At 52.4% G+C, this 25,650-nt stretch overlaps 7 protein-coding genes across 7 annotated transcripts; 5 read left to right on the forward strand and 2 right to left on the reverse strand.

The window, feature by feature from the left end:
* Positions 1-830: 830 nt before the first annotated feature.
* Positions 831-6,931, forward strand: J4E85_007002 (uncharacterized protein; the record flags this gene model as incomplete). The annotated part of the gene is made up of 10 exons (XM_051471236.1): positions 831-878; positions 929-1,016; positions 1,078-1,148; positions 1,209-1,441; positions 1,489-3,242; positions 3,940-4,213; positions 4,293-5,484; positions 5,531-5,875; positions 5,922-6,699; positions 6,786-6,931. The coding sequence occupies 10 exons, from the start codon at positions 831-833 to the stop codon at positions 6,929-6,931; spliced, it is 4,929 nt and encodes a 1,642-aa protein (XP_051325446.1).
* Positions 6,932-12,076: 5,145 nt separating this feature from the next.
* J4E85_007003 (uncharacterized protein) lies at positions 12,077-13,208 on the forward strand (the record flags this gene model as incomplete). Its single annotated transcript, XM_051471237.1, has 2 exons — positions 12,077-12,444; positions 12,644-13,208. The coding sequence occupies 2 exons, from the start codon at positions 12,077-12,079 to the stop codon at positions 13,206-13,208; spliced, it is 933 nt and encodes a 310-aa protein (XP_051325447.1).
* A 1,349-nt stretch (positions 13,209-14,557) lies between these two features.
* Positions 14,558-15,553, forward strand: J4E85_007004 (uncharacterized protein; the record flags this gene model as incomplete). Its single annotated transcript, XM_051471238.1, has 1 exon — positions 14,558-15,553. The coding sequence occupies one exon, from the start codon at positions 14,558-14,560 to the stop codon at positions 15,551-15,553; it is 996 nt and encodes a 331-aa protein (XP_051325448.1).
* A 1,221-nt stretch (positions 15,554-16,774) lies between these two features.
* J4E85_007005 (uncharacterized protein) lies at positions 16,775-17,734 on the forward strand (the record flags this gene model as incomplete). Its single annotated transcript, XM_051471239.1, has 2 exons — positions 16,775-17,498; positions 17,526-17,734. The coding sequence occupies 2 exons, from the start codon at positions 16,775-16,777 to the stop codon at positions 17,732-17,734; spliced, it is 933 nt and encodes a 310-aa protein (XP_051325449.1).
* Positions 17,735-19,030: 1,296 nt separating this feature from the next.
* Positions 19,031-19,450, reverse strand: J4E85_007006 (uncharacterized protein; the record flags this gene model as incomplete). Its single annotated transcript, XM_051471240.1, has 2 exons — positions 19,031-19,146; positions 19,213-19,450. The coding sequence occupies 2 exons, from the start codon at positions 19,448-19,450 to the stop codon at positions 19,031-19,033; spliced, it is 354 nt and encodes a 117-aa protein (XP_051325450.1).
* Positions 19,451-21,783: 2,333 nt separating this feature from the next.
* Positions 21,784-23,343, reverse strand: J4E85_007007 (uncharacterized protein; the record flags this gene model as incomplete). The annotated part of the gene is made up of 1 exon (XM_051471241.1): positions 21,784-23,343. The coding sequence occupies one exon, from the start codon at positions 23,341-23,343 to the stop codon at positions 21,784-21,786; it is 1,560 nt and encodes a 519-aa protein (XP_051325451.1).
* Positions 23,344-24,314: 971 nt separating this feature from the next.
* Positions 24,315-25,541, forward strand: J4E85_007008 (uncharacterized protein; the record flags this gene model as incomplete). The annotated part of the gene is made up of 1 exon (XM_051471242.1): positions 24,315-25,541. One exon carries the CDS (start codon positions 24,315-24,317, stop codon positions 25,539-25,541), a length of 1,227 nt encoding a protein of 408 aa, XP_051325452.1.
* Between the last annotated feature and the right edge of the window lie 109 nt (positions 25,542-25,650).

The raw sequence follows: 25,650 nt of genomic DNA on the forward strand, positions 1-25,650 counted from the left end.
CCGTTGTATGGAAAAAGACCCGGATGTCGCGCAGATACCTCCGGTGAAGGGCTGTGCGGATCTTGTCTTTGGACCCATCCTGCTGCTATACGTCCGTGGAGAGACTTGCACCCAGAGTCCGACGAGTTTTTCAAGTGGACCGACGAAGACAACGAGAAGCCCCGCACGTGCGTGATCCGTCGGAAGCGTTACACGGATGACAAATATGGCGAGATGGTGGCAGATGTGATCGAAGCCTGGAACCGGAGGAAAGGTTCAGAGGTCCCTGGCGTGTTTCGCTGCCAAAGGACAGATAAGGATGACACAGTCTGCGATCTCTGCATGGGATTTACGAAGCTATGCGGCTATGGGGCTTGGTTTAATGGGGACTGCACGGTGAATGAAAACCAAGTTCGGAAAGGTTGCAGATGCCACAAATGATCGAAGCGGGAGGTGTCAGGACGGAGCGGTATGCTGTATCTACACATATAGCGAATGTACCGGGTTTCCATGTATGTAAAACGAGGTTGGGTAGTGTAATGTACAAAAGAGTCTCGCAATGACGTGTATGAGTTGAAAAAAGTGTGGAGTTTGGTAAGACTTGCTTCTAGAAGGAATGATGTTCGCGCGCCTTCCCCCATTGAGCCGCTAATGCCGGAGAGGAGGGGCATTACGCCGCCTTCGGCCCTCAATAAATTGCGAACACAAGACTCATACCAGACCCCGATATCTCCGCGAACCCTTACGACTGCCCATACTGTGACTCACAGTTGTTTCATCTATAAGGAAGTCAGCTTCTGGCTTTGTGCTTTTGTCACACACTCCAACTTCTCGACTCGGTATTCAGCAACATGGACGGCATTAAGAAGACGTTTGCGCAATGCAAGAAGGAGGGCAGGGTATGATCTGGCATGACCAGGAAGAGACGACTAGGCTGACATTCGTGTAGTCTGCTCTCGTCACCTATGTGACTGCAGGTTTCCCTACCGCAGAGGAGACACCAGACATCATGATGGCCATGGAGGCCGGAGGTGCTGGTACGTAGGACGAGCAATTGCTTCCCCGAACGAAGCGACGACAGTCAATTGACACGCTCAGACATTATTGAACTCGGCATGCCCTTCACCGACCCCATTGCCGACGGCCCAGCAATTCAGACCGCCAACACTGTACGTTGACTCATTCGCCACAATCCCTTGGAAAACCTCCCTGACACCATGTGTCTATAGCAAGCCCTCAAGAACGGCGTCACAATTGGCCATGTCCTCCAGATGATCCGCGACGCGAGGAAGCGGGGTCTGAAGGCACCGGTCCTTCTCATGGGATACTACAACCCGCTGCTCAGCTACGGCGAGGAGAAGATGCTACAGGATGCGAAGGAGGCCGGAGCCAACGGCTTCATCATGGTCGACCTGCCACCGGAGGAGGCCCTGCGCTTCAGGAACTTCTGCCGCAGCTACGGGTAAGCACACCATCCAGACGAGCTTGGGACGAATACTAACAAGACAGTCTCTCCTACGTTCCCCTCATCGCACCCGCTACCTCCGAGCACCGCATGCGTGTCCTCTGCAAAATCGCCGATTCCTTCATCTACGTCGTATCGCGTATGGGCGTCACCGGCGCAAGCGGCACAATGAACGCTGCTCTTCCTCAACTTCTCGAGCGCGTCCACAAATACTCTGGCAATGTCCCGGCGGCTGTCGGTTTCGGTGTCAGCACACGCGATCACTACCTGAGCGTGGGCAAGATCGCTGAGGGTGTCGTCATCGGTTCCCAGATCATCAACACATTGATCAAGGCTCCAGCAGGAGAGGGCGCAAAGGCAGTTGAAAAGTACTGCGACGAGATCTGCGGCAAGAGCACCCGCGAGACAACCCGTGAGGTCGGCATTGTCGAGACATTGAACGAGGCCAAGGAGCCCACCGGCGTGCACGTCGACAAGGTCATCACGGATGCCGACACACCAGATGGCCCCGGTCTCGCCGACCAATTGGAGATGCTCAACACTGATGAGACGGAAGGCGCGAATGGAGCCAACCAGCAGAACGGATTTGACGAGAAGCACAAGTTCCCCGCACGATTCGGCGAGTTTGGTGGTCAATATGTGCCTGAATCCCTGATGGATTGTCTATCTGAGCTCGAGGAGGGTTTCAACACAGCAATCGAAGACCCCAAGTTCTGGGAAGAGTACCGTTCTTACTACGACTGGATGGGCAGACCGGGACATCTGCATCTTGCCGAGCGCCTCACTGAACATGCTGGAGGTGCCAACATCTGGTTGAAGAGAGAGGATCTGAACCATACCGGAAGTCACAAGATCAACAACGCCCTCGGACAGGTACTGATTGCCAGGAGATTGGGAAAGACTGAGATCATTGCTGAGACTGGAGCTGGCCAGCACGGTGTTGCGACAGCCACCGTCTGCGCCAAGTTCAACATGAAGTGCACCATCTACATGGGTGCCGAGGATGTCAGGCGTCAAGCCCTGAACGTCTTCCGCATCAAGTTGCTCGGTGCGCAGGTCGTTGCCGTTGAGGCTGGTGCGCAAACCCTCCGTGATGCAGTCAACGAGGCCATGCGCGCTTGGGTCGTTCACCTCGACACAACCCACTACATCATCGGATCCGCCATCGGTCCTCACCCCTTCCCTACGATTGTCCGTACTTTCCAGTCGATTATCGGAAACGAGACCAAGGAGCAGATGCAGGCCAAGCGTGGCAAGCTTCCCGATGCTGTAGTTGCCTGCGTTGGTGGTGGCAGCAACGCCGCGGGCATGTTCTACCCCTTCTCCAAGGACATGTCCGTCAAGCTTCTCGGTATTGAGGCTGGTGGTGACGGTATCGACACAGACCGCCACAGCGCAACACTCTCCGCTGGAACCAAGGGTGTGCTTCATGGCGTGCGTACATACGTTATCCAGAACCAGCACGGACAGATCAGCGAGACTCACTCGGTCTCTGCTGGTCTCGATTACCCCGGTGTTGGCCCAGAGTTGTCCAGCTGGAAGGACAGCGACCGTGCCAAGTTCATTGCCTGCACCGATGCTGAGGCGTTCATCGGCTTCCGTCTGATGTCCCAGCTCGAGGGTATCATCCCAGCGCTGGAGACGTCGCACGCCGTCTTTGGTGCGATTGAGCTGGCCAAGACAATGAACAAGGACCAGGACATTGTCATCTGTGTCTCTGGACGCGGTGACAAGGACGTGCAGAGTGTTGCGGAGGAGCTGCCCAAGCTAGGACCCAAGATTGGCTGGGACCTGAGGTGTAAGTCTGACAGTATCCAAGATGACTGAACATTGCTAACATTTTACAGTCTAAACGGTGATGTTATTCACGCGACATCAGGCAAATGATTGTATATAGCCCAAAAGTGAATGAAAGTTCAGGCAATGTTCGCTACACGCATTTTCAACATGATTCTCCAACTGTCTTGGTCAAAGTGAGGCTCAACAGACGATCTACCAGATATCACACGTTTTGAAGCGTGATTGGCGCAGAGGATTGCGGGCGAGCTATGCGCAACGATGATGCAGGTCGAGTGGTTTCGGCATGGGTGGGATGCAGGCAATGACTAGCCGCGGCCAGGAGCGGGCCATCGCGAAGACATGCAAAGGTTCCACCCAACTTGACTGAAGACGAGACGGAGGCTGCTTCCCATGGACGTGGGGTTTAGGCGCGTGATGGTGCACGAAGACGCTACCTGTCGCGTGTTCCGAGACAGTGTGTGGGCGTGGGAGGTGTGGGTGCGGGAGCGCGGCGGAGGGCCAATGGCCGGCCCATGTGTTCCGGCGCGGCCCTGGTGTGCGGTGACGAAAGCGCATCCACATCTTCAGGCCAGCGCCGAGAAAGGTTCCGCGCCAATCCCACACATCTCAATGCCGCATTTCCACGTGCTGCACGCCACCTGACCGCCTGCGACTACGCCCTCTAGCCTGCCTGTCGTAGCGTCTTCGCGCTGAAGACTGCCTAACACTGCTCCTCCACAACCCGCAAGCCTCCACCCTGGACGCCTTGAGCCCTTACCGTGACGCTGCGCCCATCCAAGCCTTTGAGCTCCAACAACTCACCACATCCCCAAAAGAGACACGGCGGGAGACCAGGAGGGAACAAAAGCGACGGGAGAAGCTCGAGCAGCTTCGCGAGGCCGACGAGATGAAGTTCTCCCACAGCCTGCAGTTCAATGCAGTGCCGGACTGGAGCAACCACTACATTGCCTACAGCAACCTCAAGAAGCAGTACGTGGCGCGTTCCAGAAGGAAACAAGAAGTATTAGTAAGATCGAGGGCTGACAGAGTCTGTGTACAGAATATACAGCCTTGAGACGCAGCTCAACCAGAAGCAGGCGCATACCGATGCCGAATCCTCACCACTCCTCAACGGGGATGCCGACGATCCTGACAAGGTCTTCACGAATACCCTCGATACCGAACTAGAACGCGTCACGTCCTTCTACAAGCTCAAGGAGAATGAGATCTTCGAGGAGATGGAGGCCCTGCTCAAGGACGAGGAGCTGTTCGAGTACCACCAGGACGAGTACAATGAGGAGAACGAGAATGCGCCGCCAGGGAAGAAGATGCGCAGCGGAAGTGTTTTCAAGGCCATCGGCTTCAACCGACCGCGCGCCATGAGCGGTGCGAGCGGGCGATCAACAGACCACGGCGCAGAGGCAGATGGAGACGAGGACGATTCGGACGAAGACGTCGACGAGACCGCACAGCTGCGTAAGAAGAGCCCAGACGGTCAACGGCGACGCAGACGGACGACCGACGAAGACATGGCAGCCTCGCACGTCTCCTCGAGACGGAAGACGAGCGTCGCATTCGAGGACTACAACGACATGGCTTTCTCAGCGCTGTACGACGAAGGCGTGTCGCTTAAGAAGCGGGCCGTCAGTGTCTACGTTCTCCTGTGTGAGCTGCGGTCCTTCATCCAGCTGAACAAGACGGGCTTCGAAAAGGTGCTGAAGAAGTACGACAAGATCATGGACCGCAAACTCAAAAAGACGTACCTGAACAAATACGTCTACCCGGCATATCCCTTCCAGCAAAGCACCATGGACACGCTGACGCGGAACCTCGAGCGCATGGAAGAAGCGTACGCGCAGATCGGCACAAAGGGCGACATTGTAGAGGCGAAGCGCGAGCTGAGACTACACCTGCGAGAACACGTTGTATGGGAGAGAAACACCGTATGGCGAGAGATGATTGGAATTGAACGGAAAGCGCAAGCGGCCAACATCGGTATCAGCCATACACTGCTCGGACGCGACACAACGGGCGGCAAAATCAGACGACAAGGAGACGAGGTCGAATCAGACATGAAGGAGGTGGATACACCGATTGGAAGATATCGGTGCCCGCAATGGCTCGTCAGCAGGACCTTTTGGATTCTGCTTGCTTGCATAGCGGTCTTCGTCGTGCTGCTTGTGGTGCCCATCATGGAGGCGCCTGAGCAGCAGAACTGTCTGGCCATGGTGATCTTTGTCAGTTTACTATGGGCCACAGAGGTATGCAGAATGTTTGTGATCTTTAGTTCCATGCTAACCACCAAAGGCTATACCTCTCTTCGTTACATCGCTCCTGGTACCTTTCCTCGCAGTAACACTGAACGTAGTACGAAGCGACGTAGAGCCCCACCGAAGACTGGAATCCAAGGCAGCCGCGTCTTACGTCTTTTCCGCCATGTGGACGCCAGTCATCATGCTGCTACTAGGTGGTTTCACTATCGCTGCCGCACTATCAAAGTACAACATCGCCAAGATGATGGCTACCTTTGTCCTCAGCAAGGCCGGAACGAAACCAAGGACCGTACTCGTGGTCAACATGTTCGTCGCCATGTTCGCCAGTATGTGGATCAGCAACGTTGCCGCACCCGTGCTCTGCTTCTCCATCATTCAGGTACGTCACCACCTTCCAAACCCTCCCTCCCAAGCTAACGTCCCAGCCCATCCTCCGCAACCTCCCCGCCGATTCCGACATGACCAAAGCGCTCCTCATGGGCATCGCCCTCTCCTCCAACATAGGCGGCGCCGCGTCCCCCATCGCCTCGCCACAGAACCTAATCGCGCTGCAAAACATGCACCCAGAACCCTCCTGGGGCGTATGGTTCTTCGTCGCACTTCCCGTCTGCATCATCTCGATTTTACTAATCTGGGTCTTCCTCCTCATCACCTTCCAACCCGGCCGCGGCACCAGCATCGTGCCCATCCGCCCCCTGAAAGACAAGTTCACCGGCGTGCAATGGTTCATCAGCGTCGTTACGCTCGTTACTATTGTCCTGTGGTGCGTGAGCCACCAACTTGAATCCATCTTCGGCGATATGGGCGTCGTAGCCATCATCCCCATCGTCCTCTTCTTCGGCACCGGTATCCTGACTAAAGAGGACTTCAACAATTTCCTCTGGACCATCATCATCCTCGCCGCTGGTGGCCTGTCCCTCGGTAAAGCAGTCAATTCATCTGGGCTGTTGCATACGATCGCGGAGTCCATCACTGCCGGCGTCGAGGGCATGAGTCTGTATGGCGTTCTCGTCGTGTTCTGCGCGTTGATCGGTGTGGTCGCTACGTTTATCAGTCATACCGTTGCGGCGCTTATTGTGCTCCCGCTTGTCCAGCAGGTCGGGCAGCAGATGCCGGAACCGCATCCTAATCTGCTGGTTATGGGCGCCGTGTTGATGGCTAGTGGGGCGATGGGGCTGCCGACTAGTGGGTTTCCTAATATGAGTAAGTCTTTCCTTCCTTACCCTCCTTCCCTTTCTTCGTTGTGTGGGAGGGTGTGTATTTGGGAATTGGGTGCTAACGTGGTGCAGCTGCGATTATGATGGAAGATCAACGTACTGGACAGAGGTATCTTGCTGTTAAGCACTTTTTGACGAGGGGTGTGCCGGCGAGTATTATTACTTTCTGTGTTATTATTACGGTTGGGTATGGGTTGATGCTTGCTGTGGGCTTCTAAGCTGGGTTGAGCGCACCGTATCGTTGCATCGTTTTAGACTGTTCCTATTGAGCAAGAGTTTTATTTCCGCATCTTTAGCGAGGAGAGCGGGTTTCACGAATCGAGAAGTCGCGTTTCCTGACAAAATCGTGGTGTGCGTGGTGACTTGTTGGCTGGGGTGCTTATTGGACGCGTTGGGGGCAAGGTGTTGTATGACTGTCGATGAAGTGATGTGCTGTCCCGGTTGCTTGTTGCAACATGCGGCAATGCTTCGCTGTATGACTAACAATTTACTGATCTACTTTCCAGGATGTCTGTCGGACGACGCGGTATGTTGTTGTTGCATCACTGTCTACCAAGTGGTCTGTGGTGCGAGGGCCTTGTTGCATTGTATGACTGTTCTTTGAAGGATTGTTGGTTGTGCGGTTACACCAGCACGGATCTACATACATGCTAACATCTATTATAGGAAAATGTGCCATCGGCTCCTCAGCTACCTCGATGACTGTTTGGAAATTGTGTCGTAATGAAGGTGAGCGTGCTCTGCACGGATTAGTACGAGCGACATAATGAACCTGATGATCTGAGATGTATGTCGAAATTCCACCACCCCGAGTAATCAGGATGAGCTCGTGGTTGGTTGATATGGGTAGCGTACATCCGCATTCTTGATAACATCGTCTATCAACTCCAACTCCGTGTCGTTATCGTTGAATAGCTCATTCAGCTCATCACTCCCTTCAACCCGTACCGAAGGGCTGCACTTCAAGCATAGCCTCCCTGCTTGTTTTACAGGTAAACAATCTGCATGTCTCACATCGTCCACCGTATCTGTCCCGTCGGCAATTATCCCTCCGTTGTCTATCAGCCTTGCCTTGGCGACTTCTTTGATGAGCAACTTTCCAGTCGGGTTGTTGGGGTTGCGGAAGCGGGACTGCCTAGCCACACAGGCGTATGTTCCATCTGTATGGGCATCTGTTGTCTTCCATTGTTCCTCGATTTTCTGGAGCCATTGGTTATAGGTGTTTGTGTCGCGGAATCGGTCTCGAACTTTCTCCAACTCCGTGTGTAATATATGGGGCAGAGTCGCTCTGCACATTGAACAAACTTTGATTTCGTCGGGTTCTCCCACCGTTCGGACACATATTGGTGGGTCGTTTTTGAACAAGCAGCTTGGACCGATCGTATCTGGGTCTGGCATTGTGTCGTTCAAAGTTTTGATGAGTGGACTGTTGGTTGGCGTCCGTTTGATATGGAGTTCAAATTTGATCGGGTTATTAATCTTCAAGCTTTCTTTTTGGTATATCGACTTGAAGGCTCGAGATAGAGGATGTGTATTGAGTACTTTGATGTCTATTCTCTGCCATCATTCCTGGCGCTCTTTATACTCGCACCCAGTCATACGACACCTATGACTTGTGGATGTGACTCGGTTCGGGTCTATATGCATTTGACTACCAGAGGGTCTGACTGGAGCGACACTTGGAGATGGTATGACTGGATTGATCAGTGTTTCGCTAGATCATGGAATCACCACGATTCTACCGCGAACCTGCGTCGTTGTCTACAGTCAAGGTTGTTGCAAGCTTTCTTACGAGGATCTGTATTGCGTTCGTGTCATAAAGATCTGCTACTCATTTACTATGTTATATAGGCTAAGCATAGCCCTTACTACGTAAAGTTCTGCGTTACTACTACAGCATTGTGGAATCTGCTATGGTATCTACTCATTCTCTCATCAAGAATGACTTGATTGAAGAGTAGAAAAGCCGTTTCCGCATCTTTGTCGAGGGAAGTGGGTTTCCAAATCAAGAGATCGAATTTTGCTGAAACGCTCCTGTCTTGTGCACTGGACAGGTCGTTGATTGTGAAAAGATTGTGGGATTCTAAAGTCATACATCGTATGACTGTCTATGATACAAATGATGGTCGGGGCTTGCACCGTGCCCAGCACGGCTGCATAATACTAACACACACATAGGAAAGATGTTAGTCAGCGCCACTGGCCGTGAGCATGACTGTCCAACAAATGATTGTCCTAAACACGAGTACCGTGCCCTGCACGGATCCGTCCAAATAACATATAGCCCGTCGGGAGAACAAGCCCGTTGTCCGTTCTATGCACCCGCGCTCTTGAGATAAGCCTCCAATTCCTGTACGACCTTGGGGTCGAGACATTTGTCATCCAGGATAAGCCTTTTCAGCTGTGGGGCTCCATGGTTCTTCACCGCGTCCACGCAGTTCTCACAAAGCTCTGTGTCTTTTTGGATTTTGGAACAAGGGTAACACGTCATGTGGACTTCAGCTCCGCTTTTTTCCTCCTCTTGGTTGGCATCTGACCTGGCATTCATAACTCCATGAACGAAGCTTCTGCAGCTGGGTACGTTGTCATTCCAGAAGCGCTTTTGTCGCCATGCGCATGGAGTTTCCTTAGACACCTGCTCGGTCCAAAGGTCCTCAATGGTTTTCTTGAACTCTTCGTATTTGCTGTCGGTCATTGTTTGTCTTGCTGGTTCCAATCTATCCATGAGAGCTTGTGGATGGGTTACACTACAGTACCAGCAGAGGTTTTCGCCCTCAGCTAGCTTTGGTTCTTTGTTGACGGCAACTGTGACGCAAAGTTTCGGTTTCACAAACTTGCAATCCGTGACCGATAATCTGTTATCTGACGGGACTGGTAGTCCCATATTGTCGTACTATTATTTGTGCTTTCGATATCAGAGGTGTTGTATGCGTTGGAGATGGAGGTCAACTTTGGTCGTTGTGTAGGGCTTCGGAGCTCTTCGGTATATTGGCTTGAATGCTTGGAATAGAGGAATTGTATTGAGTACTTCGTGTCTATCCTCTTTCATTGTTTCTAACGCTCTTTATACTCCCCGTTCTCGCGTTCAGTCACGGAGTATGACTTCGTGGATGTGAGTAGGTTCATGACTTCCTAGGGTATCGGACTTCCAGAGGGTCTGGTCTTGGTGACGCGCGGAGAGGAAGTGACTTGTGTATCCACCAAGTCATTATTGGGGAAGGACTCGTAGGTTATCGATGAGTTGATGGTCAAGCTCGTAGCGTACGAGGGCATGAGGGAGGTCAAGTCTGACTTCCTGACACGCGTTAACGGCTCATACCGTGAGTGAAAAGGGGAGACTCAGCATCGTCAATGATTGTGGTCTGAATCACCTTGATAGATGCCTCATCGACGTGGCGACGCGGTTGGGGAGAACATATTTACCAGTGTCGTGACTGCCTGGGTGGGTCTGCCGACACTGCGTCAACAGTCGCTAATCCTTCTTAGTGTGAACCCGGAGTCTATGCGCGTCGATCTGGGAGATGCACTCACAGTCCACAGACTCATTTTCGCCCTTCAAGGCCCCTTTTACTTGCCTTCATCGCATCGTTTTGCCCAGAAACTTTGGCCAGACATTGGAAGAAAGTCTCCACAAGTAGGCAGCGGCGACACCTGGGCATCTCGATTTCCATTGGTGCATCAAGAGGCCCAAGCCTGCTTACACTACTCTGAGTGTTGAGCATCTCGATAATTACTCCGAACATTCGGTTTTGTGGTGTGGTGGGGACCATTGGTGTGGGGGCGCGAACTCAGCCTTGCGTACCTGGGTAGGCTACCCAATCATGATCCATAGATGTCAGCTTACATGCATTAGCGTCACGGAAGCCTCGAGGAACATCTCGCGTGGGGCCAATACCAACTTCCTCCTCTGTTCCACTCTACTTTTGTCGTAGTGCAATATATATCCAACAATAGCGGGGACGCTATACAATGGACATTCGCTATGGCATTGGGTACCTGTTTCGCGGACCAATGCAGTCCGCAAATGCGCGATACCGTTGCAATGTCTAAGCCACGATTGTACTTCCGACCGTCGAGCAGACCCATACTCATATCGAGGAGAATTCCTCCTTCTCTGCGCTCTCCTTCTCCTTCACCCTCCGTGGATGCAAGCCAGTTATCATGGAAGGAAATGTCGGCGCACCAAGATTGGGTGATAGTCCTGGTTCACAGCATAGCGACGTCGACGACACAGCAGATTTTGCCGACGGGCCACCCCCAGTCCAGCATTTGCGCATGTTCACCAGATACGATAAAAGCCCCCCAGGTCGTGTAAGCACGTCTATGGTACGACTAGATCACCAAAATGGAGCCATAAGTCCTACCAGGCTCCTCAATTCAGCACGCATCTGCAACAAACAAGACGACGCGCGGCCGTCTTCACGAAAGAGTAAACACCGACAGGCGGCATTCTGGAAGACTGTGGGATCAATTTTCGGGTTCTTTCTTGCAGGTCAGTCTCGTTTGTCGCAGACAAATGACTATGCTGACGGTTTTCGAGCTCTCTTCGCAGCGCTAGCACACTTCATGCTCGTCAAGCATCTCAACGGGAGACCAGTCGACACTAGCTTCCTCACACAGACACAGGTTTCAGCAGTCTCTATCTTGTTGAGTACAATCTTTAAGGCTGCATTGACTGCTAGCATGGGCATGTGTTTCGCGCAACATCTCTGGTACCTCCTACGCGGCACGGCAATGTCCCTTTCGACAGTCGAGATGCTCTTCGTCATTCGCACAGATATTCTTGCGTTACTCAACCCACGGGGAATTCGAAGAGCGCCTTTATTATTCCTCATGGCACTTCTGGTTTGGGGTATTGGGCTCGCAACGATTTACCCGCCAGGAGCACTCATTGTGGTCTTCCAAGCTCAAGAGTTCACTGAGTCCCGCAATTTGTCGGTCATGAACCCACCTCTTCCGCTTCATTTGGATCTGGCTGGGGACGACAACTTTCCTACTTTGAGCGGCGTTGCACTGGAGACAGGGGCAGCGGGAGCTCTCGTGGGGGAGCCCGAGAATCCTCCATCTCGATATTTCTCCTACGGGTAAGTCCAACATTACGACCAGTCAGTCGAAGCTGACTTCCTAGTCAACCTTTACCCGCACTGATGTCTATTGCGCAGGCAATGATTTCCAATAATCAGGTTATCACTCTCCCGAGTCATCCAGGAGAGAACTCCACTTATCGATTACAGTTCAGAGGACCACACTTTAGATGCACCACTACACAGTATGATAGCACCGTCACACTCAACTACACTCCGCCAGCTTCCCTTCTGGCACCGATTTTTACAACGGCATGGGATCAAGAACGAATGATGTACATGTCCAAGCAATACGACATTGCCAACTACAGTGCACAACGCGATCTTGACAGCGAGGCACTCGTGTGGGACGCGAATTGCGTAGTCGATGAACAGATCTGCATATCTGAGTCAGTGCTCTACAATCTTAGTGTTACGTTTCCGCGAGGCCTTCAGACAGTGTATTATTCCTTCAGCGATTCAAAAGCACTGTCAAAAAAGGTCAATTCTTTCGGGGCAGAATCATATCTAAAGATTGATCTTCCACCGAAAACGCAAGCATTTCAAGACTGGTACCAGAAACTATCAACGATTATACCTGTCTCCAATGAGTGGGCCATCCTAGATGCGATGGGGGCACTCATCGAGGGCACATCATGGAGACGGGAGTCAGTACCATCGCGTTTGTCATCGTTACCCGGTTATCCACCTCTGGAGTCCGTTTTGGGGCAACAGTGGAAGGGAGGCACAGAATGCCAGCAGAAAGAGAACTCGTCAAGTCGTACACTAGTATATGATTGCGGACCCTGGACCGATGGTATGGATTATGACACACCAAACTGTAAGTCTTCTCCATTCACTGTACAGCAATGTGAAGACTAATCAGTTTGGAGCTTTACTTAAGGGTACCGTCTTCCATACCACTCGTTTCGACCGCTATGAGACTGTTGCCGACTTCGACCCCAGACAATCGCTCAACACCACCGAAGCCATGCTCAATGAGGTATTGGCGAACATCACGATATCAGCTATCTCACTCGGCACCTGGTGGGACATGGTACCAGTGACGAGTACCAGATATCGCAGTACATACTTGCTCAGTAACCCGCTTAATATCATCCTTCCATACAGCATATGTCTAGCAGCAGCGACTGTCTTCGTGGCTATTGGAATGTGGTCGCTATGGCGCAATCGCGCGCCCGCGGTCGATGGAGGCTTCCTCCAAATCATGATGGCGGCCGTAGGCGATACGGAAATGAGCCGAGTTTTACTGGAAGAAAGAGTAGCTACAATAGATGACATGACCGATGAGTTGAAGAGCTTGGAGATTTGCTACGGTGGACTGGTGAATGAAAACACCGCGGTGGCAGAAGGCGAACGATTGGGGTTTGGCACCATGAATGAGACCATCTCGTTGAGAAAGAAGAGATGAAGTTGTTTAATTCTGGGACGTCTCGTTCGCACAACGAACCACAACGACGATGTATCTCGCATCCACGCTATTGTACAATGATGATGCCTATCCCATTATCAGCACATCTACATCCCTCATGCTAATCCGCACCCACTCACCTAAGTTGCCATCCACCGGCTCACAAACGGGATAATCGCCGCCGCACCAAAATGCGGTGCCGCAAACCCCGGCCCAGCATACTTCATCGTCACCAGCCCATCCACAAATCCATCCACCGCCAACATTGTCGCCATCAATGCCACAGCCTTTACATCACCTCGTTGCAAGAAGATGCCCGCGATGATACCAAACGTTAAGTTGCGCCCGCCCATACATTGGACGAAACCAGATGCGAAAGTGTCGGCTTCAATGGGCATGCCAAAACCGGCGGCGAATGTGGTGGGTGCGAGGAGGGCGAAGAGGCCGGTGCTTAGGAGGAAGCCGGTCACGCCGTAGTTGGCGAGGAGTTTGAGTTGATTCGACATTGCGAGAGGGTTATGAGATTGGTAGAGTGTTTCTGGCATGGAAGGAGCAATGTTGTGGTGAGGCAGGTACCTACGTAGGGAGGCTGGACGTGACGTCATGATGTTATTTCCTTTGCCGCAAACACCACATGCGTCGATACACCCACATCTCGATGCGGCCGGTATTATTGAGCGCACGTTACGATGCAGCTACCACTCTCAATGAGAATCGCAACTGTTCTAAGGTTGGCAAACTGGGTTCAAGGGCCGATGAGGGTATGGATGTGATACATTGTTCATACTGTTCAATACCCTGACGCAAAGAGCGGTGGACCGACCTCAACGCGAAACTAATGGAATTACACGACGAGTAGTCGATATGTGAAGTTGGATAGATGAGTAATCGGACAAGGAGTGTAGTTGCGCCAAGCCTCTAAATTGTGTCGCCGATGAGGAGTAGGGCCGACGTTTGCTTCCCACTCCGCACGTCTACATGCTACAGCTGGCGTTATGCGGTATTTCCGGTATATCTTGGTAAAATCCACTTCCTTAGTAAGACTAGTTCGGAGACAGAATGCCAATGCAGGCGGAAGAGCGGTGATGTTAGCAAGTCACCCTTCCTTTCAGCTGTGTTTGAAGGGTGTCCGTAGACACCGTCTCCGAGCTGCTTACGAATGGCGGAGTTTAGGTAGTTGAACAACAGGTTTTCGGATCAAGGACTTACAAGGTGTTGACAAGAAGCGCATTATTTTCCAATGGCAAGAGAGTATAAGAGTATGGCACTTTTCATCTGTTGTATCTCTCATCAAACACTACAGTTTCTACACCCGATCACTACCTATCTTCCCAAGACCAATCGCCAGCATGACTACTCGTTACGTATCCGCCCATCAATCGCCAAACGGCCCCGGTGACCAACGCCCTACGGCCTCTCAGATCATCGCAGATGAGAACCTCCAAGGGAAATGGTCGGACAAGACAGTCCTCATCACCGGCTGCTCATCTGGGCTTGGTATAGAGACCGCAAAATCGTTGTTCGAAACCGGTGCGACGCTCTTCCTTACGGCTCGAGATCTCAATAAAGCCAAGTCCGCACTCGGAAGCTTGGTAGAGAGCGACCGTGTTCACCTCTTGGAGCTCGACCTCAACTCTTTGGCCAGCGTGCGCAAATGCGCCGACTCGTTTCTGGCTCAGCACGATCGTCTCAATGTTTTCATTGGAAACGCAGGCATCATGGCATGCCCAGAAGGGCGCACCGCAGATGGCTTTGAAACGCAGTTCGGCACGAACCACTTGGCTCACTTCCTGTTGGCCCAACTTCTTCTTCCCACGTTGGTCAAATCAAGCACCCCAGAGTTCAAGTCGCGAGTTGTCATGCTTGCGTCCACAGGCCATCGCATGGGCGGTATCCATCTGGACAATCTCAACCTCGAGGGCGAATACCACCCCTGGACAGCCTACGGCCAGAGCAAAACAGCCAACATCTACACTGCAACCGAACTCAACCGCCGATACGGAAGCCAAGGTGTACAAGCGTTCTCTGTCCATCCCGGTTTGATCTTCACCGGCCTCATGACGCATATCGACAAGGAGACGATGGAGTCGTGGGATAAGAACCCCAACATCGGCAAGGCGCTCAAGAGCCCGCAGCAAGGTGCTGCAACTACGGTCTGGGCAGCTACCGCGAAGGCTTTGGAAGACCAGGGTGGCAAGTATCTTGAAGAGTGCCAGATCTCCAGCGTACTCAATCCAGACCCTGCATCCGACGAGCCCGGTTATGCGCCTCATGCGTACGATGAGGAGAAGGAGAGGTTGTTGTGGGAGAAGTCTCTGGAGTTGGTCAAGCCTTTCATGAAGTAGCTTGCGCGTTGTCTATCGTGCCTGTATCCGAAGCGCTCCTTTTGCTAGATTCTACATACTGTACTCCCTTAGCAATATACAACTGTGACAAGAACTTGTTTTGGCCCGTGTTTGTGCGAAGACCTCGCGAATTCTGTGCACAATCTGTAAAACCATCACACGCGATTTGGTGATACGTGAAGAAGCGACTGCTTCGAAGTGTTGAAAGACGCGGTTGCGCATTAGCACGAAGATTTCGTGAAGTACGGTCTTGAAGATACGACACGGCATTGCGCGTATAGGCTTCGTCACGTGCGCAGAGTATTCTCCATCCCTAGGTCGAGTGATGTAGACTTGTTCGATGTCTCCAGAGCGAAATCCTTCGACGCCAAAATTGCTGTCAGAATTTCTCTGGGAGAAAGAACGTCCCGCTGCCCGTAACGTTGTAGCCGTGTCGTGTCCACGGGTCCCGCGGACCCCACAGACGGAAGTAGACAAGGGGGAATGCTTGGCGGATGAGTGGGGCACGCGAACCCAACGCGTGGCTGCCAGCTCGTCCGCCTTCTGCTCCCTCTCGCACGCCATAACATCAATACACGACTACCTTCATCATGTGTCTGAGGCTTCTTGTTGTCGAATCACTTTAGAAGATGCGGTTCTCTCTGCACTAGCTCCAGATCTGGGATAACGCTGCAAAATCTGCTCAGACATGGCGCGTCAGGAAACCAGCGGACGGCGCTCACTCCCTAACTCCGCAATCCTCTTCAGCCGCCAACCCGAGTACTGCACCTTTAGATAAAAGATGACAAATGATTCCATCCGAGTTCAGCAGCGGTGGGGCGTCGGACGAATGTCCAAGGCTACCTAGGTAGGCGTACATGGGCTCCTTTTCATCGCGTAACTGTGGATTACTCAGCGGATAGTGTTCGCTATGATGGCGAATATCGAGGTAATTAGGCCTCGGTGCTTACCGGCCTGGGTGGCCTGAGTGCTTACTGAAGAGCGGAGTCGACGACAGAAGCAACAAGAATTGCTCGGGCGTAGCCAAGGCCCAACAAACAATGCACGATCAACCTGTACAAAAAGGAAGCAACCTTCTTTTTCGCTGCAAGGGATGTACACAGATAAGGGGTTCTTCCATCACCGACACAGTACTCAGAGACAGTGTGCCTTTCAACATCAACTCAGCTCTTCCGAAAAGCCCTCGATCAAATACCAGCTATGAAGCACTTTCGCGCCAGGATGAAGCCCATGTCCGTCATCTCAGCCCTTGTGGCCTCGACATTTGCCACGAATGTTTCGACGGTCTACCAGTTTCCCAACGGCACATGGGCCGAAAACATTGCTGCGATGGGCAACGGCTCCCTTCTCGTAACAACTCTCGACGCTGCTCAAGTGCATATCGTCCACCCGCATGGCTCACCCGCGAGTTCCTCCGTCATCGCCACTTTCCCGAATGCAACTGGCGCCCTAGGAATTACCGAGTTTCAAGAGGATGTCTTCGCTGTGATCGTTGCGAACTCAGTTCCTGGAAACACGACGAATCCACAGAGCTTTTCGTTGTGGAAACTTGATGTGACTGTCAAGGACGAGGCAGTCAAGGTCAGCAAGATGTCTGAACTGCTTGACATGGCTATGCCTAATGGCATGGCGACATTGAATCACGGAATGTTGCTGTTGGCAGATTCGATGTATGGAAACATTGCTGCGTACAACGTCAGCACTGGGAAAACGGAAGTCGTTCTCGAGGATCCTAGCTTAGCAGCCAATCTCTCTGCCCCGGTACAGCTTGGTGCCAACGGGATCAAATTCCACAATGACTACGTATACTACACCAACACCGCCCAGTCTCTGGCTGGCCGCGTTCGAGTCCACCCATCTACTGGCAGACCCAACGGCTTTTTCGAAACCGCGCGCGACTCAACCTTCAACGGTCCTGACGATTTGGCAGTTGCGAGGGATGGCAGTATGTACGTCTGTGCGCCATTGGCAGCACCCTTAGGCGACAAAATTCAGCACATCGAACTGAATGGCAAAGTCACGACTATCGCTGAAGGTGAATTGGTGGCAGGCTCTACGGCGTCGATATTCGGAAGAACGGACAAAGACAACAGTACCCTTTATTTGTCTACTATGGGTGGCTTTGGAACGGATGGAACAGCAAAGGCTGGTGGGAGGGTTGTTGCGGTGAAGCTGCATTAGCAGTACCTGGGATGAGTGAAGCCCTCGGAGTCGAGATGGTGCTTCGGGGGTCGGGGTTTACGACAAATGATAATTCTTTACAGTGGATGCACTTTTAAGATATTTAATCCTAGTCTAAGGCATATACGTTTCAAGAGGTCGTGACTTTGGAACTACTAGCGTCTGTATATAGAAACGGCCGGTAGCAAGGCTTAAAAGTCAAGAGTCTGCAAGCACATCTATTCACTTTGATGGACTGTCTCATATGACCCACTTTACAATGACATAATAGGACATATGACATGGCCGCAACGATTTGTCAAAGCTACAACTCTGCCACTACACAGTTCTCTCCGGTACATTACTCCCGCTTGAGCAAGAGCTACATGTCCGGCCCCCAACACCTTCCTTTTCATATATCACACAAAGTGCGATTTGAGGGCGCCACCTCATCTTTGCAGCCGATGAATCTCCTCACTACCTGCGCTATTGCAGTTGTCGTTCTCGCGATAGCCTGCATCATGTACAGCTTCATTATTACCGCCATCGACAAAGCCACACACGCCAAACTCCACGCCCCGACAACAGATCGCCGTCGCATGCGACGCAAGGCCGTTGGACATAGGGGTAGGCGTCTTGGGGCAAGTAGAACCTTGCTTTCTTCGCTGACAAAGAGCTACATCATAGCCAGCGACGCCAAATTTTTATACGCCCGACAACGAGATCCTCTTAAAGTACATCGTTTTACAAAACAGGAACGAATCAAGTTCGGTATAAGCACGAAAAAGGAGAGAGAGGAGGAACTTCCCGACGCACGATGATGCATGAAGCTGGAATACACAAGAGACAAGGATACATCCGACTGGAACGGCGCCCAAGTGGTGAGATGCAAGCTGCATAGATATCTGGAATATTGAGGGGCTATAACAACATCAATGAATGCCATCGTTAGCGTTATGGATTTGACCTCAGGCTTTACCTTCGTCATCGCTGGATAACTCATCTTATCATTTCCTTGCAGCGTGTTGCCTCAAGGCGAAAACATCGAAGCCCTTTATCCCGAACGTTCACATGGCAAAAAGAGCAAGGCTAAGCCAGCCGCACGAGATGGAGCAATAAGACAGAGTTAGAGGTGATGTGGTGAATTGCTACAAACCGCTGCATCGGACCGTAATGTTGGATAGCAGTCGCGCAGCCTCTCCGTGCCTTGCGGCAAAATCTACTCTAGCTCCAGGTACAAAGCTCTCAGCCGTTTTTCCCTCGAGACCCACGAATATGGCCTGTTATCGCACAGCGTTGTCTCTTAGTGTAAGTCCTCTAGCAAGTGACGGAGATACCCTTGATAGGGGGGCCAAGAGCGTAGCACTCTCCAGTTATGGTGACATTGGCGAACTGGTTCACGCTGGTGCATGTGGCATCTGTCCAGATAGCCACTACATCTCGTTAGCTCTGCGCTTCTCTTCACAGCCCGAGTTGTGGGGCCGAAGAAGACTACGTACCCTTGCAACCAGCGTTGGCATAGTTGAGCCTCAAGCTCGCTTGGCAAGCGTCGGTGATGGCATTGCATCCGGCGTGGAGATCCCCCGAACCAGCCTTGTTGCATATGGTGCTCCTGCAGCCAGCACCAGCATAACGGTCGACGGAGGCAACAGCAGCGACCTGGCGAGGCGAGAAGTCGGAGGCAGGGGAGGCGGTGGCCAGACCAAGGGCGGCGACGATGATGGTGAGAGCGTACATCTTGGAAGGTGGAAAGATTGATGAGTGTAAGAGTTGAAGAAAGGATTTGTGATTGTTGGCTGGAGATGGTTGTAGCAATGAGCAGAAGGAAAGGGCATTCTTATACTTGTGATCACCCACAACTCAGAAAGATGTCCATCAAGCGAAGCTGCAGTCTTGAGGCACCAGCAGCTCTTCGGATCATCGGGAGGCATAGCCTCATCCTTCGGTGTGTTGTCGCTGTTGGTGACGAGAGCTCGGATGTACAGCAGTTTATGGCCTACCTCACGCATGGCCAAGAGCGTCAGCGTAGCATCAATGCGATTATCAAACGCCAATAGCGAGGCCAAATAGCTGACTGAGTTGCCTATGGCTTGTGCTAGCAGACGTGGCTCTTGCGGAGTGTGGACTGTGACGCACCAACGAGCGGTAAGACGGTCTAGCTTGCAACGATATGTGATATCCGCGGAAGGAGCTCCGGCGTCATAGGCGATTGCTGAAGGCATTTGGTATCGCTCCGGACAGTTTGGTAGTGACTTGCGTGGTATTTTACATAGTAGAAGACCGTTGCCGGTATGGAGCTAATTCCGTAGATGCAGGAAAGTGGTACGCATTCCATTGCTTCTCCATACCCGAATAAGTCAGGGCTCTGAAAAGTCTTTGCAGGACGGCCGAGGCCATGGTAGTACAGCGTTAATACCAATTTGGCGCGACATAACAGAGGGTTATGCTCTTCTCAGCGGTGGCGTGTTTGTTGTGGGATGATAGGGCCACAGTGCGCATTTCCCATGCATCTTAGTGGTAGGTACTCCGACTCAACGGAATCTCTAACACTTACGTACGCTAGGCTACCCAATGAAGGGCTACGCAACGCCGCGGGTGTCGAACAAACCGAACGTATTGGCTGACGAGTTGGCAACCCGGGACTAAACTCATCTTGCAGTCTTGAACGTATACGAAGAAGATCGGCCATCGAGCTGATCATAGGCAGTCGAGCATCATCGAGATACCATCGAACCCTGCAGCTATATCAGTTGGTTTCCACACATTCAAGATAGGCATGATGCCATGCAGACTCCCTGTAGGTACGATCGCGTGCAGGCTGACACATGGATCTAGTTAGTTGTTACGACGAACACTGCCGAGTCTGTGCTAGTCATAGCCCCAGTGTTCGTCTTCAACCGCCTGGACCTCATCCTAACTCTGCCATGCGTGGTCATCTGGTAAGAATCGCTATAGGAGCGAGAAGTCCTGCAAGCCTTACTAGCAAGTTCGCATGCCAGGTGTCTCAACAAGCCTTCCGGGGACTAGCCTTCGGGCCACACGCATCTGGCGGGCCGAGCCTGTTGTGTGCTTCGGCTGCCGCTTACTGCATCGCGTCTGCAGTATGTAAAGCTAAAATCCCAATTCCAATGTTTGGAGTTGTACTTCCACGTGGGCCAAGCTATCCGCAGGCTCAGTAGGGATAAGATCCCTGAAGTGATCTGTAGCCATGGCAGGCAAACCTGGTCGTATACCCAATTCCTCTGCTCATCCAACCGACAGATACTGGACTGGGTAAGATTAGAGGTGTCCGGCCTAGACGCGATGGTAGAATGACCGGGTAAAGTCGGTCTCGCATAATGGGCGTGCATGCAGACATCGTATTTGACCTGTCAACCTGGTCTGTGGGTGCATAGGCGGTGGACGCCGGATCCCCGTCCACCAACAATGAAGCTATGTGATTAACACGCTGGGTAATGAGCTCGGATCGAGAAGGATGAACAGCAGGTTCCTCACGAGATGCAAGACAGTCTTGGCATCTGGTGTAGATGGTTGGCGGTCTGTGTGCGGGCGTCTGACTGCTGATGCGGCGTCGGACAGTGATACGCGTTCGGCCTGAGTTACAAAGCATTGATCACCTCGATCTGACCACCAAACGCGTCTGTCGGAACTTTCTCGACCGTATCATGTTGACAGCGTGCGATGGATGCGTGGGAGGAAGGAAGCACCGGGGCCGCTGTCTGCAAGGGCCGTCTCGCTTACGGCTTAGTAAGCCGAATCATGTGATGTTCTAATCTCGACGCGTCCACGGGTAGAGTTCAACTCCCATCACAATCACCTCTCGAGACACTTCCTTATCCTCGCGCAGCCTTGGAAAGATTACAAGGCAACCTCAGACATGCATTCCTGCGACCGTGCACAACAAGGGCTTGGGAAATTACGATTATGGAGAAGTGGTGCTTGCAGCAGCTTCAGATCAGAGCTTCGCGGGTGCTTCTGTCGGTCCACAGCAGGTGAAACTGTAGCATGAAGTACAAGAGCAATTAATATGACAGATAAACACAACGATCCCTCGTACCCTTCGCTTCATACTAGATTTGACGCCTGAACCTCTTCAATGGTCTTTGTTGATCGGCCGGTTGATCAGGATCCCAGCCAACCAAGCAATTCACAGTCTCCGCTCCAAGCCCAGGGTCGTTGATGCGGTCGCCAGTCGGCATGCGGAATTGTCCCATAAGCTTGACATACGAGTCTAGCGCATCGACCATAGTCTTTCCAAGAGCCAGAGCCTTCTCAGCCCTAGTATGCGAATAGAAAGTCAGAAGCTCTAGCGCATCTTCCCGCATTCCGTTGTCCACCAAAGTCTTAGCGCTGCGCTCAACCCACTCCATGTCTGCGAATGACGCGTTCTCAAATCCGTGGAGCATGTTTTGGACGATGGGTAGGTATGACTCCGGATCTGAGCAAGTGTAGTAGAGGACCTGCTTGAAGATGCGTCCGGCGAAGTGCGTGGCTTCTTGGTATTGGTAGTCGGTATCTAAGAAGGTGGATGCGGCATCTTTGTAGAGATAGCGATGGAGGCCGTACTCAGGTGGCACGCTCTTCACACCCAGCCACCACGGGTTGAAGGGTGCCGTCACAGATCCGGTTGGAGCGACCCAGATGCGAATCAGATCCGGGTCCATGTCTGCGCGAAGAGACACTACTTGGCCATATCCGGCTTCATCATCTGAAATACGGTAGTCGCGAACGCGCTCGATCAGGTCTTTCTCGGTCACCGGAGCCATTGCGCGGGTGGCGTTCTCAAGAGCCGCTTGAGACATGTACTTCGCACCTCCGTCTCGCGCAGTGTATCCCTCCGCTTGGTAGGCATACGCATTGAAGATGTTGAACGGCTCGGTGCCGTTCGGATTCCACCAGCCCTGTTCGACGGCAAAGCTCACGATGTTCGGGCTACCCATGTAGTCTGTACTGTTTTCGAAATCGACCGGGAATTCCTCAATGTAACCTGGGTAAAGCACACGTACGTCGTTTTCGCCGAGACGTTCTGCAGCCCAAAGGTTCTTGCCTCCTGACATCTGCCATACAACCCAGCCTTCGTTCGCATCTGCGATGAGATGCGAGTTACCTCCATAATCGGCATATCCGTATTCTGCAATCATCTGGCCAATGAGCTCAACACCTTCGCGGGCGGTGCTCGCGCGTTCCATAACAATACGAGCTAGGTCGGAGTATTGTAAACCTGTCTGAGGGTTTGGCGTCATGGCAATAAGATCATCTCGGTTTTGTGCCCAGATGTCCCTAACAGCGACGCCCTTCTCATTCACACCACCATTCGTCAGTGGAGGTGGGAAGCCCTCGAAGTCGGAGTATTCCATCGAAAGATAGCGGAATGTGTGCGGCACTTGGGAGATGTTCATCAGTTTTCCAGGCATCGATGCGTCTTCGGTAACTCCAACTGTGATTGTCGCATTCGGGGCGTGATCTTTTGCTGGGAAGATCTGAAGCCAGTGCGAGGACACTTCTTCTCCGGTGCCACCCAGCATAACACTGCCATCCTGCGTTAGGTTCTTTCCGACGTAAAATCCATAGCTTGCTCGGGCGGGCTTCGCGAGGCTCAGAAGCCCTACTGCAAGAAGCTGTGTAAGCATGTTGCCGTCCGGTGGTAAAGATGAAGAGGCAAGAACATCGAGCAAGTATCTCGGAGTTTTTTTTGCGGATTCTTTCTCACAGCAAGGGTGGGGGTGCTCGAAAGCGGTCCGACTACGTCAGATAACTCCGACACGGCACATTGCGGAGATCACATCGACTGGAGAAGGTCAAGCTTGTGGTGTTGGAGATGCGCTATGCAGGAACCGGTTCGGTGGGCCTTGGCACCTGAGTCGTGAACTACTGTTCGGAAATATTGTCGGGCGCGGCGGCCGCTTATCGCACACGTGAGTCCAACGACCGCTATGGCTTCACAGCTGCCTCATCCTTGACTGCTAAACGTTGCAACGTTGTGATCCAGCGGTGTTGAGGAGCGCGTCTCGCAAATTGAGGAGGCGGGGTTGATTCGCAAGCCACTACGCTAATCATGCGCGAAGGAGCGGGTCGTCGGGTCTGACTCTTTCGTGTCGTTTGAACTCCGTCGCCAGCATGCATCCAGATATCTCCGTGCCAATGAGTTTATGATGCGGTGGGTTTAATCGCTATCGCTCAAAGTGACTCATAAAGGCTCATGTCTTCCGCATGTAGCAATCTCCATCACCACAACGGCCATCGTGAGGTTTTGCAGGGCTTGCGATCTCGAAAGCAGCGTTATGTTGGTGCCTGGAGGGACCGCGAGAGCGATGAGGTAAGTCTATGAGCAGACTAGGAAGGCGAAAACGCCCTCGCCATGTTTTGCGCAAATTGCGCCCTTGAGAAAGGCGTTGTGTTGGTATCCGGGAGGATCGCGAGGATGGTAAGCTACCTATTCTTGAGTGCATACGCTAGGCAGACACATCGACCTGTAGGAATGTGTATAAGTATCTGAGGCATCCAGGCTGCAACATAGCAGACTCACACTTCTCCTCTAGAGTATCTAGGTATCTCAATCCCTCGAATTATCATCGCATCTTTGTCATCACTACCACCTGCAATGGCTTCCGGTTCGGCGCCCTCTACTATCCCGCGTCAGCGCATCCGCGATCTGTTACCAACTCTGCATCTTGGTCGCTACCAGCCCGGCCCAAAGAACAGTCTGACAGATATTCCCGGTGTACTCGTGCACACTGAGTCCATCCATTCATCTCCTGCTTATCCCGATGTCCCACCGAACGACATCAACACTGGCGTGACGACCATCATTCCGCGCAAGGACTGGTTTCACAAAGCTTGTTTCGCAGGCATGTTCCGCTTCAACGGCTCTGGGGAAATGACTGGAGCGCATCTGATCGAAGAGATGGGCCTTCTTTTCTCCCCAATCATCATCACGGGGAGCTTTGGCGTTGGCTCAGCGTACAACGGCATCTACGAATATGCGATCCGTGAGAACTGCGACAAGAATGGAAAGGTCGATTGGTTCCTATTGCCTGTCGTCGCGGAGACCTTTGATGGTTTCCTGCACGATGTGTCCAAATTTGCTGTGACACCGAAGCATGTCGTAGATGGCATCGACAAAGCAAGCAGCGACCCTGTGAAAGAGGGAAACACGGGCGGTGGAACGGGTATGATTTGCCATTACTTCAAGGGTGGCACTGGATCCAGCTCTCGTGTAGTGCCTGGTGAGGATGGCAAGAGTTATGCAGTCGCGGCTCTGGTCCAAGCGAATTACGGCAAGATGTGGGATCTCAAGATCGGAGGTGCGCCGATTGGGAGACTCATCTATGAAGAGCAGAAGCGAAAGATTGAGGAGAACCCTGACGATCCAGAACTACTGGCACAAGCGAACCTACTGTTCAAGGTGAAGAAGGAGAAGGACAAGAAAGATGGATCCATCATAATCATCCTGGCCACGGACGCGCCGCTTCACCCGCAACAACTGCAAAGGCTCGCCAAACGCGCGACTGTCGGATTGTCTCGCGTAGGTGGCTACGGCACGAACTCTTCCGGCGATGTCTTCCTCGCGTTCTCTACCGCCAACGAGTTGAACGTGCAGACAGTCACAGCGGGGCAAGCATCTGTCGATCCGTACAAGGCGAGAGAGGTATCGGTGACCATGACCGACGATCAGACAATCAATGCCTTATTTGAGGCGAGCGCTGACGCAGTCGAAGAAGCAATATACAATGTCCTGTGTATGGCGGAGACAATGGACGGTAACGGAAACAAGATTGAAGCGCTGAACCTGGAGCGCGTGAAAGAGCTGATGCAAAAGTACCTGTAGCGTAGTGCATACTTCCGAAAATTGACCCCCATTTGCTCGATATGATGCGTACAGAACACTGTTATTTTGGGGCGTTTCCAAGCCCATCGTCTGCAGTAGCTCGTGTAAG

The sequence above is a fragment of the Alternaria conjuncta genome, assembly GCF_024043145.1.
Source record: "Alternaria conjuncta strain BMP 0040 chromosome Unknown scaffold_9, whole genome shotgun sequence".
Classification (NCBI taxonomy): domain Eukaryota; kingdom Fungi; phylum Ascomycota; class Dothideomycetes; order Pleosporales; family Pleosporaceae; genus Alternaria; species Alternaria conjuncta.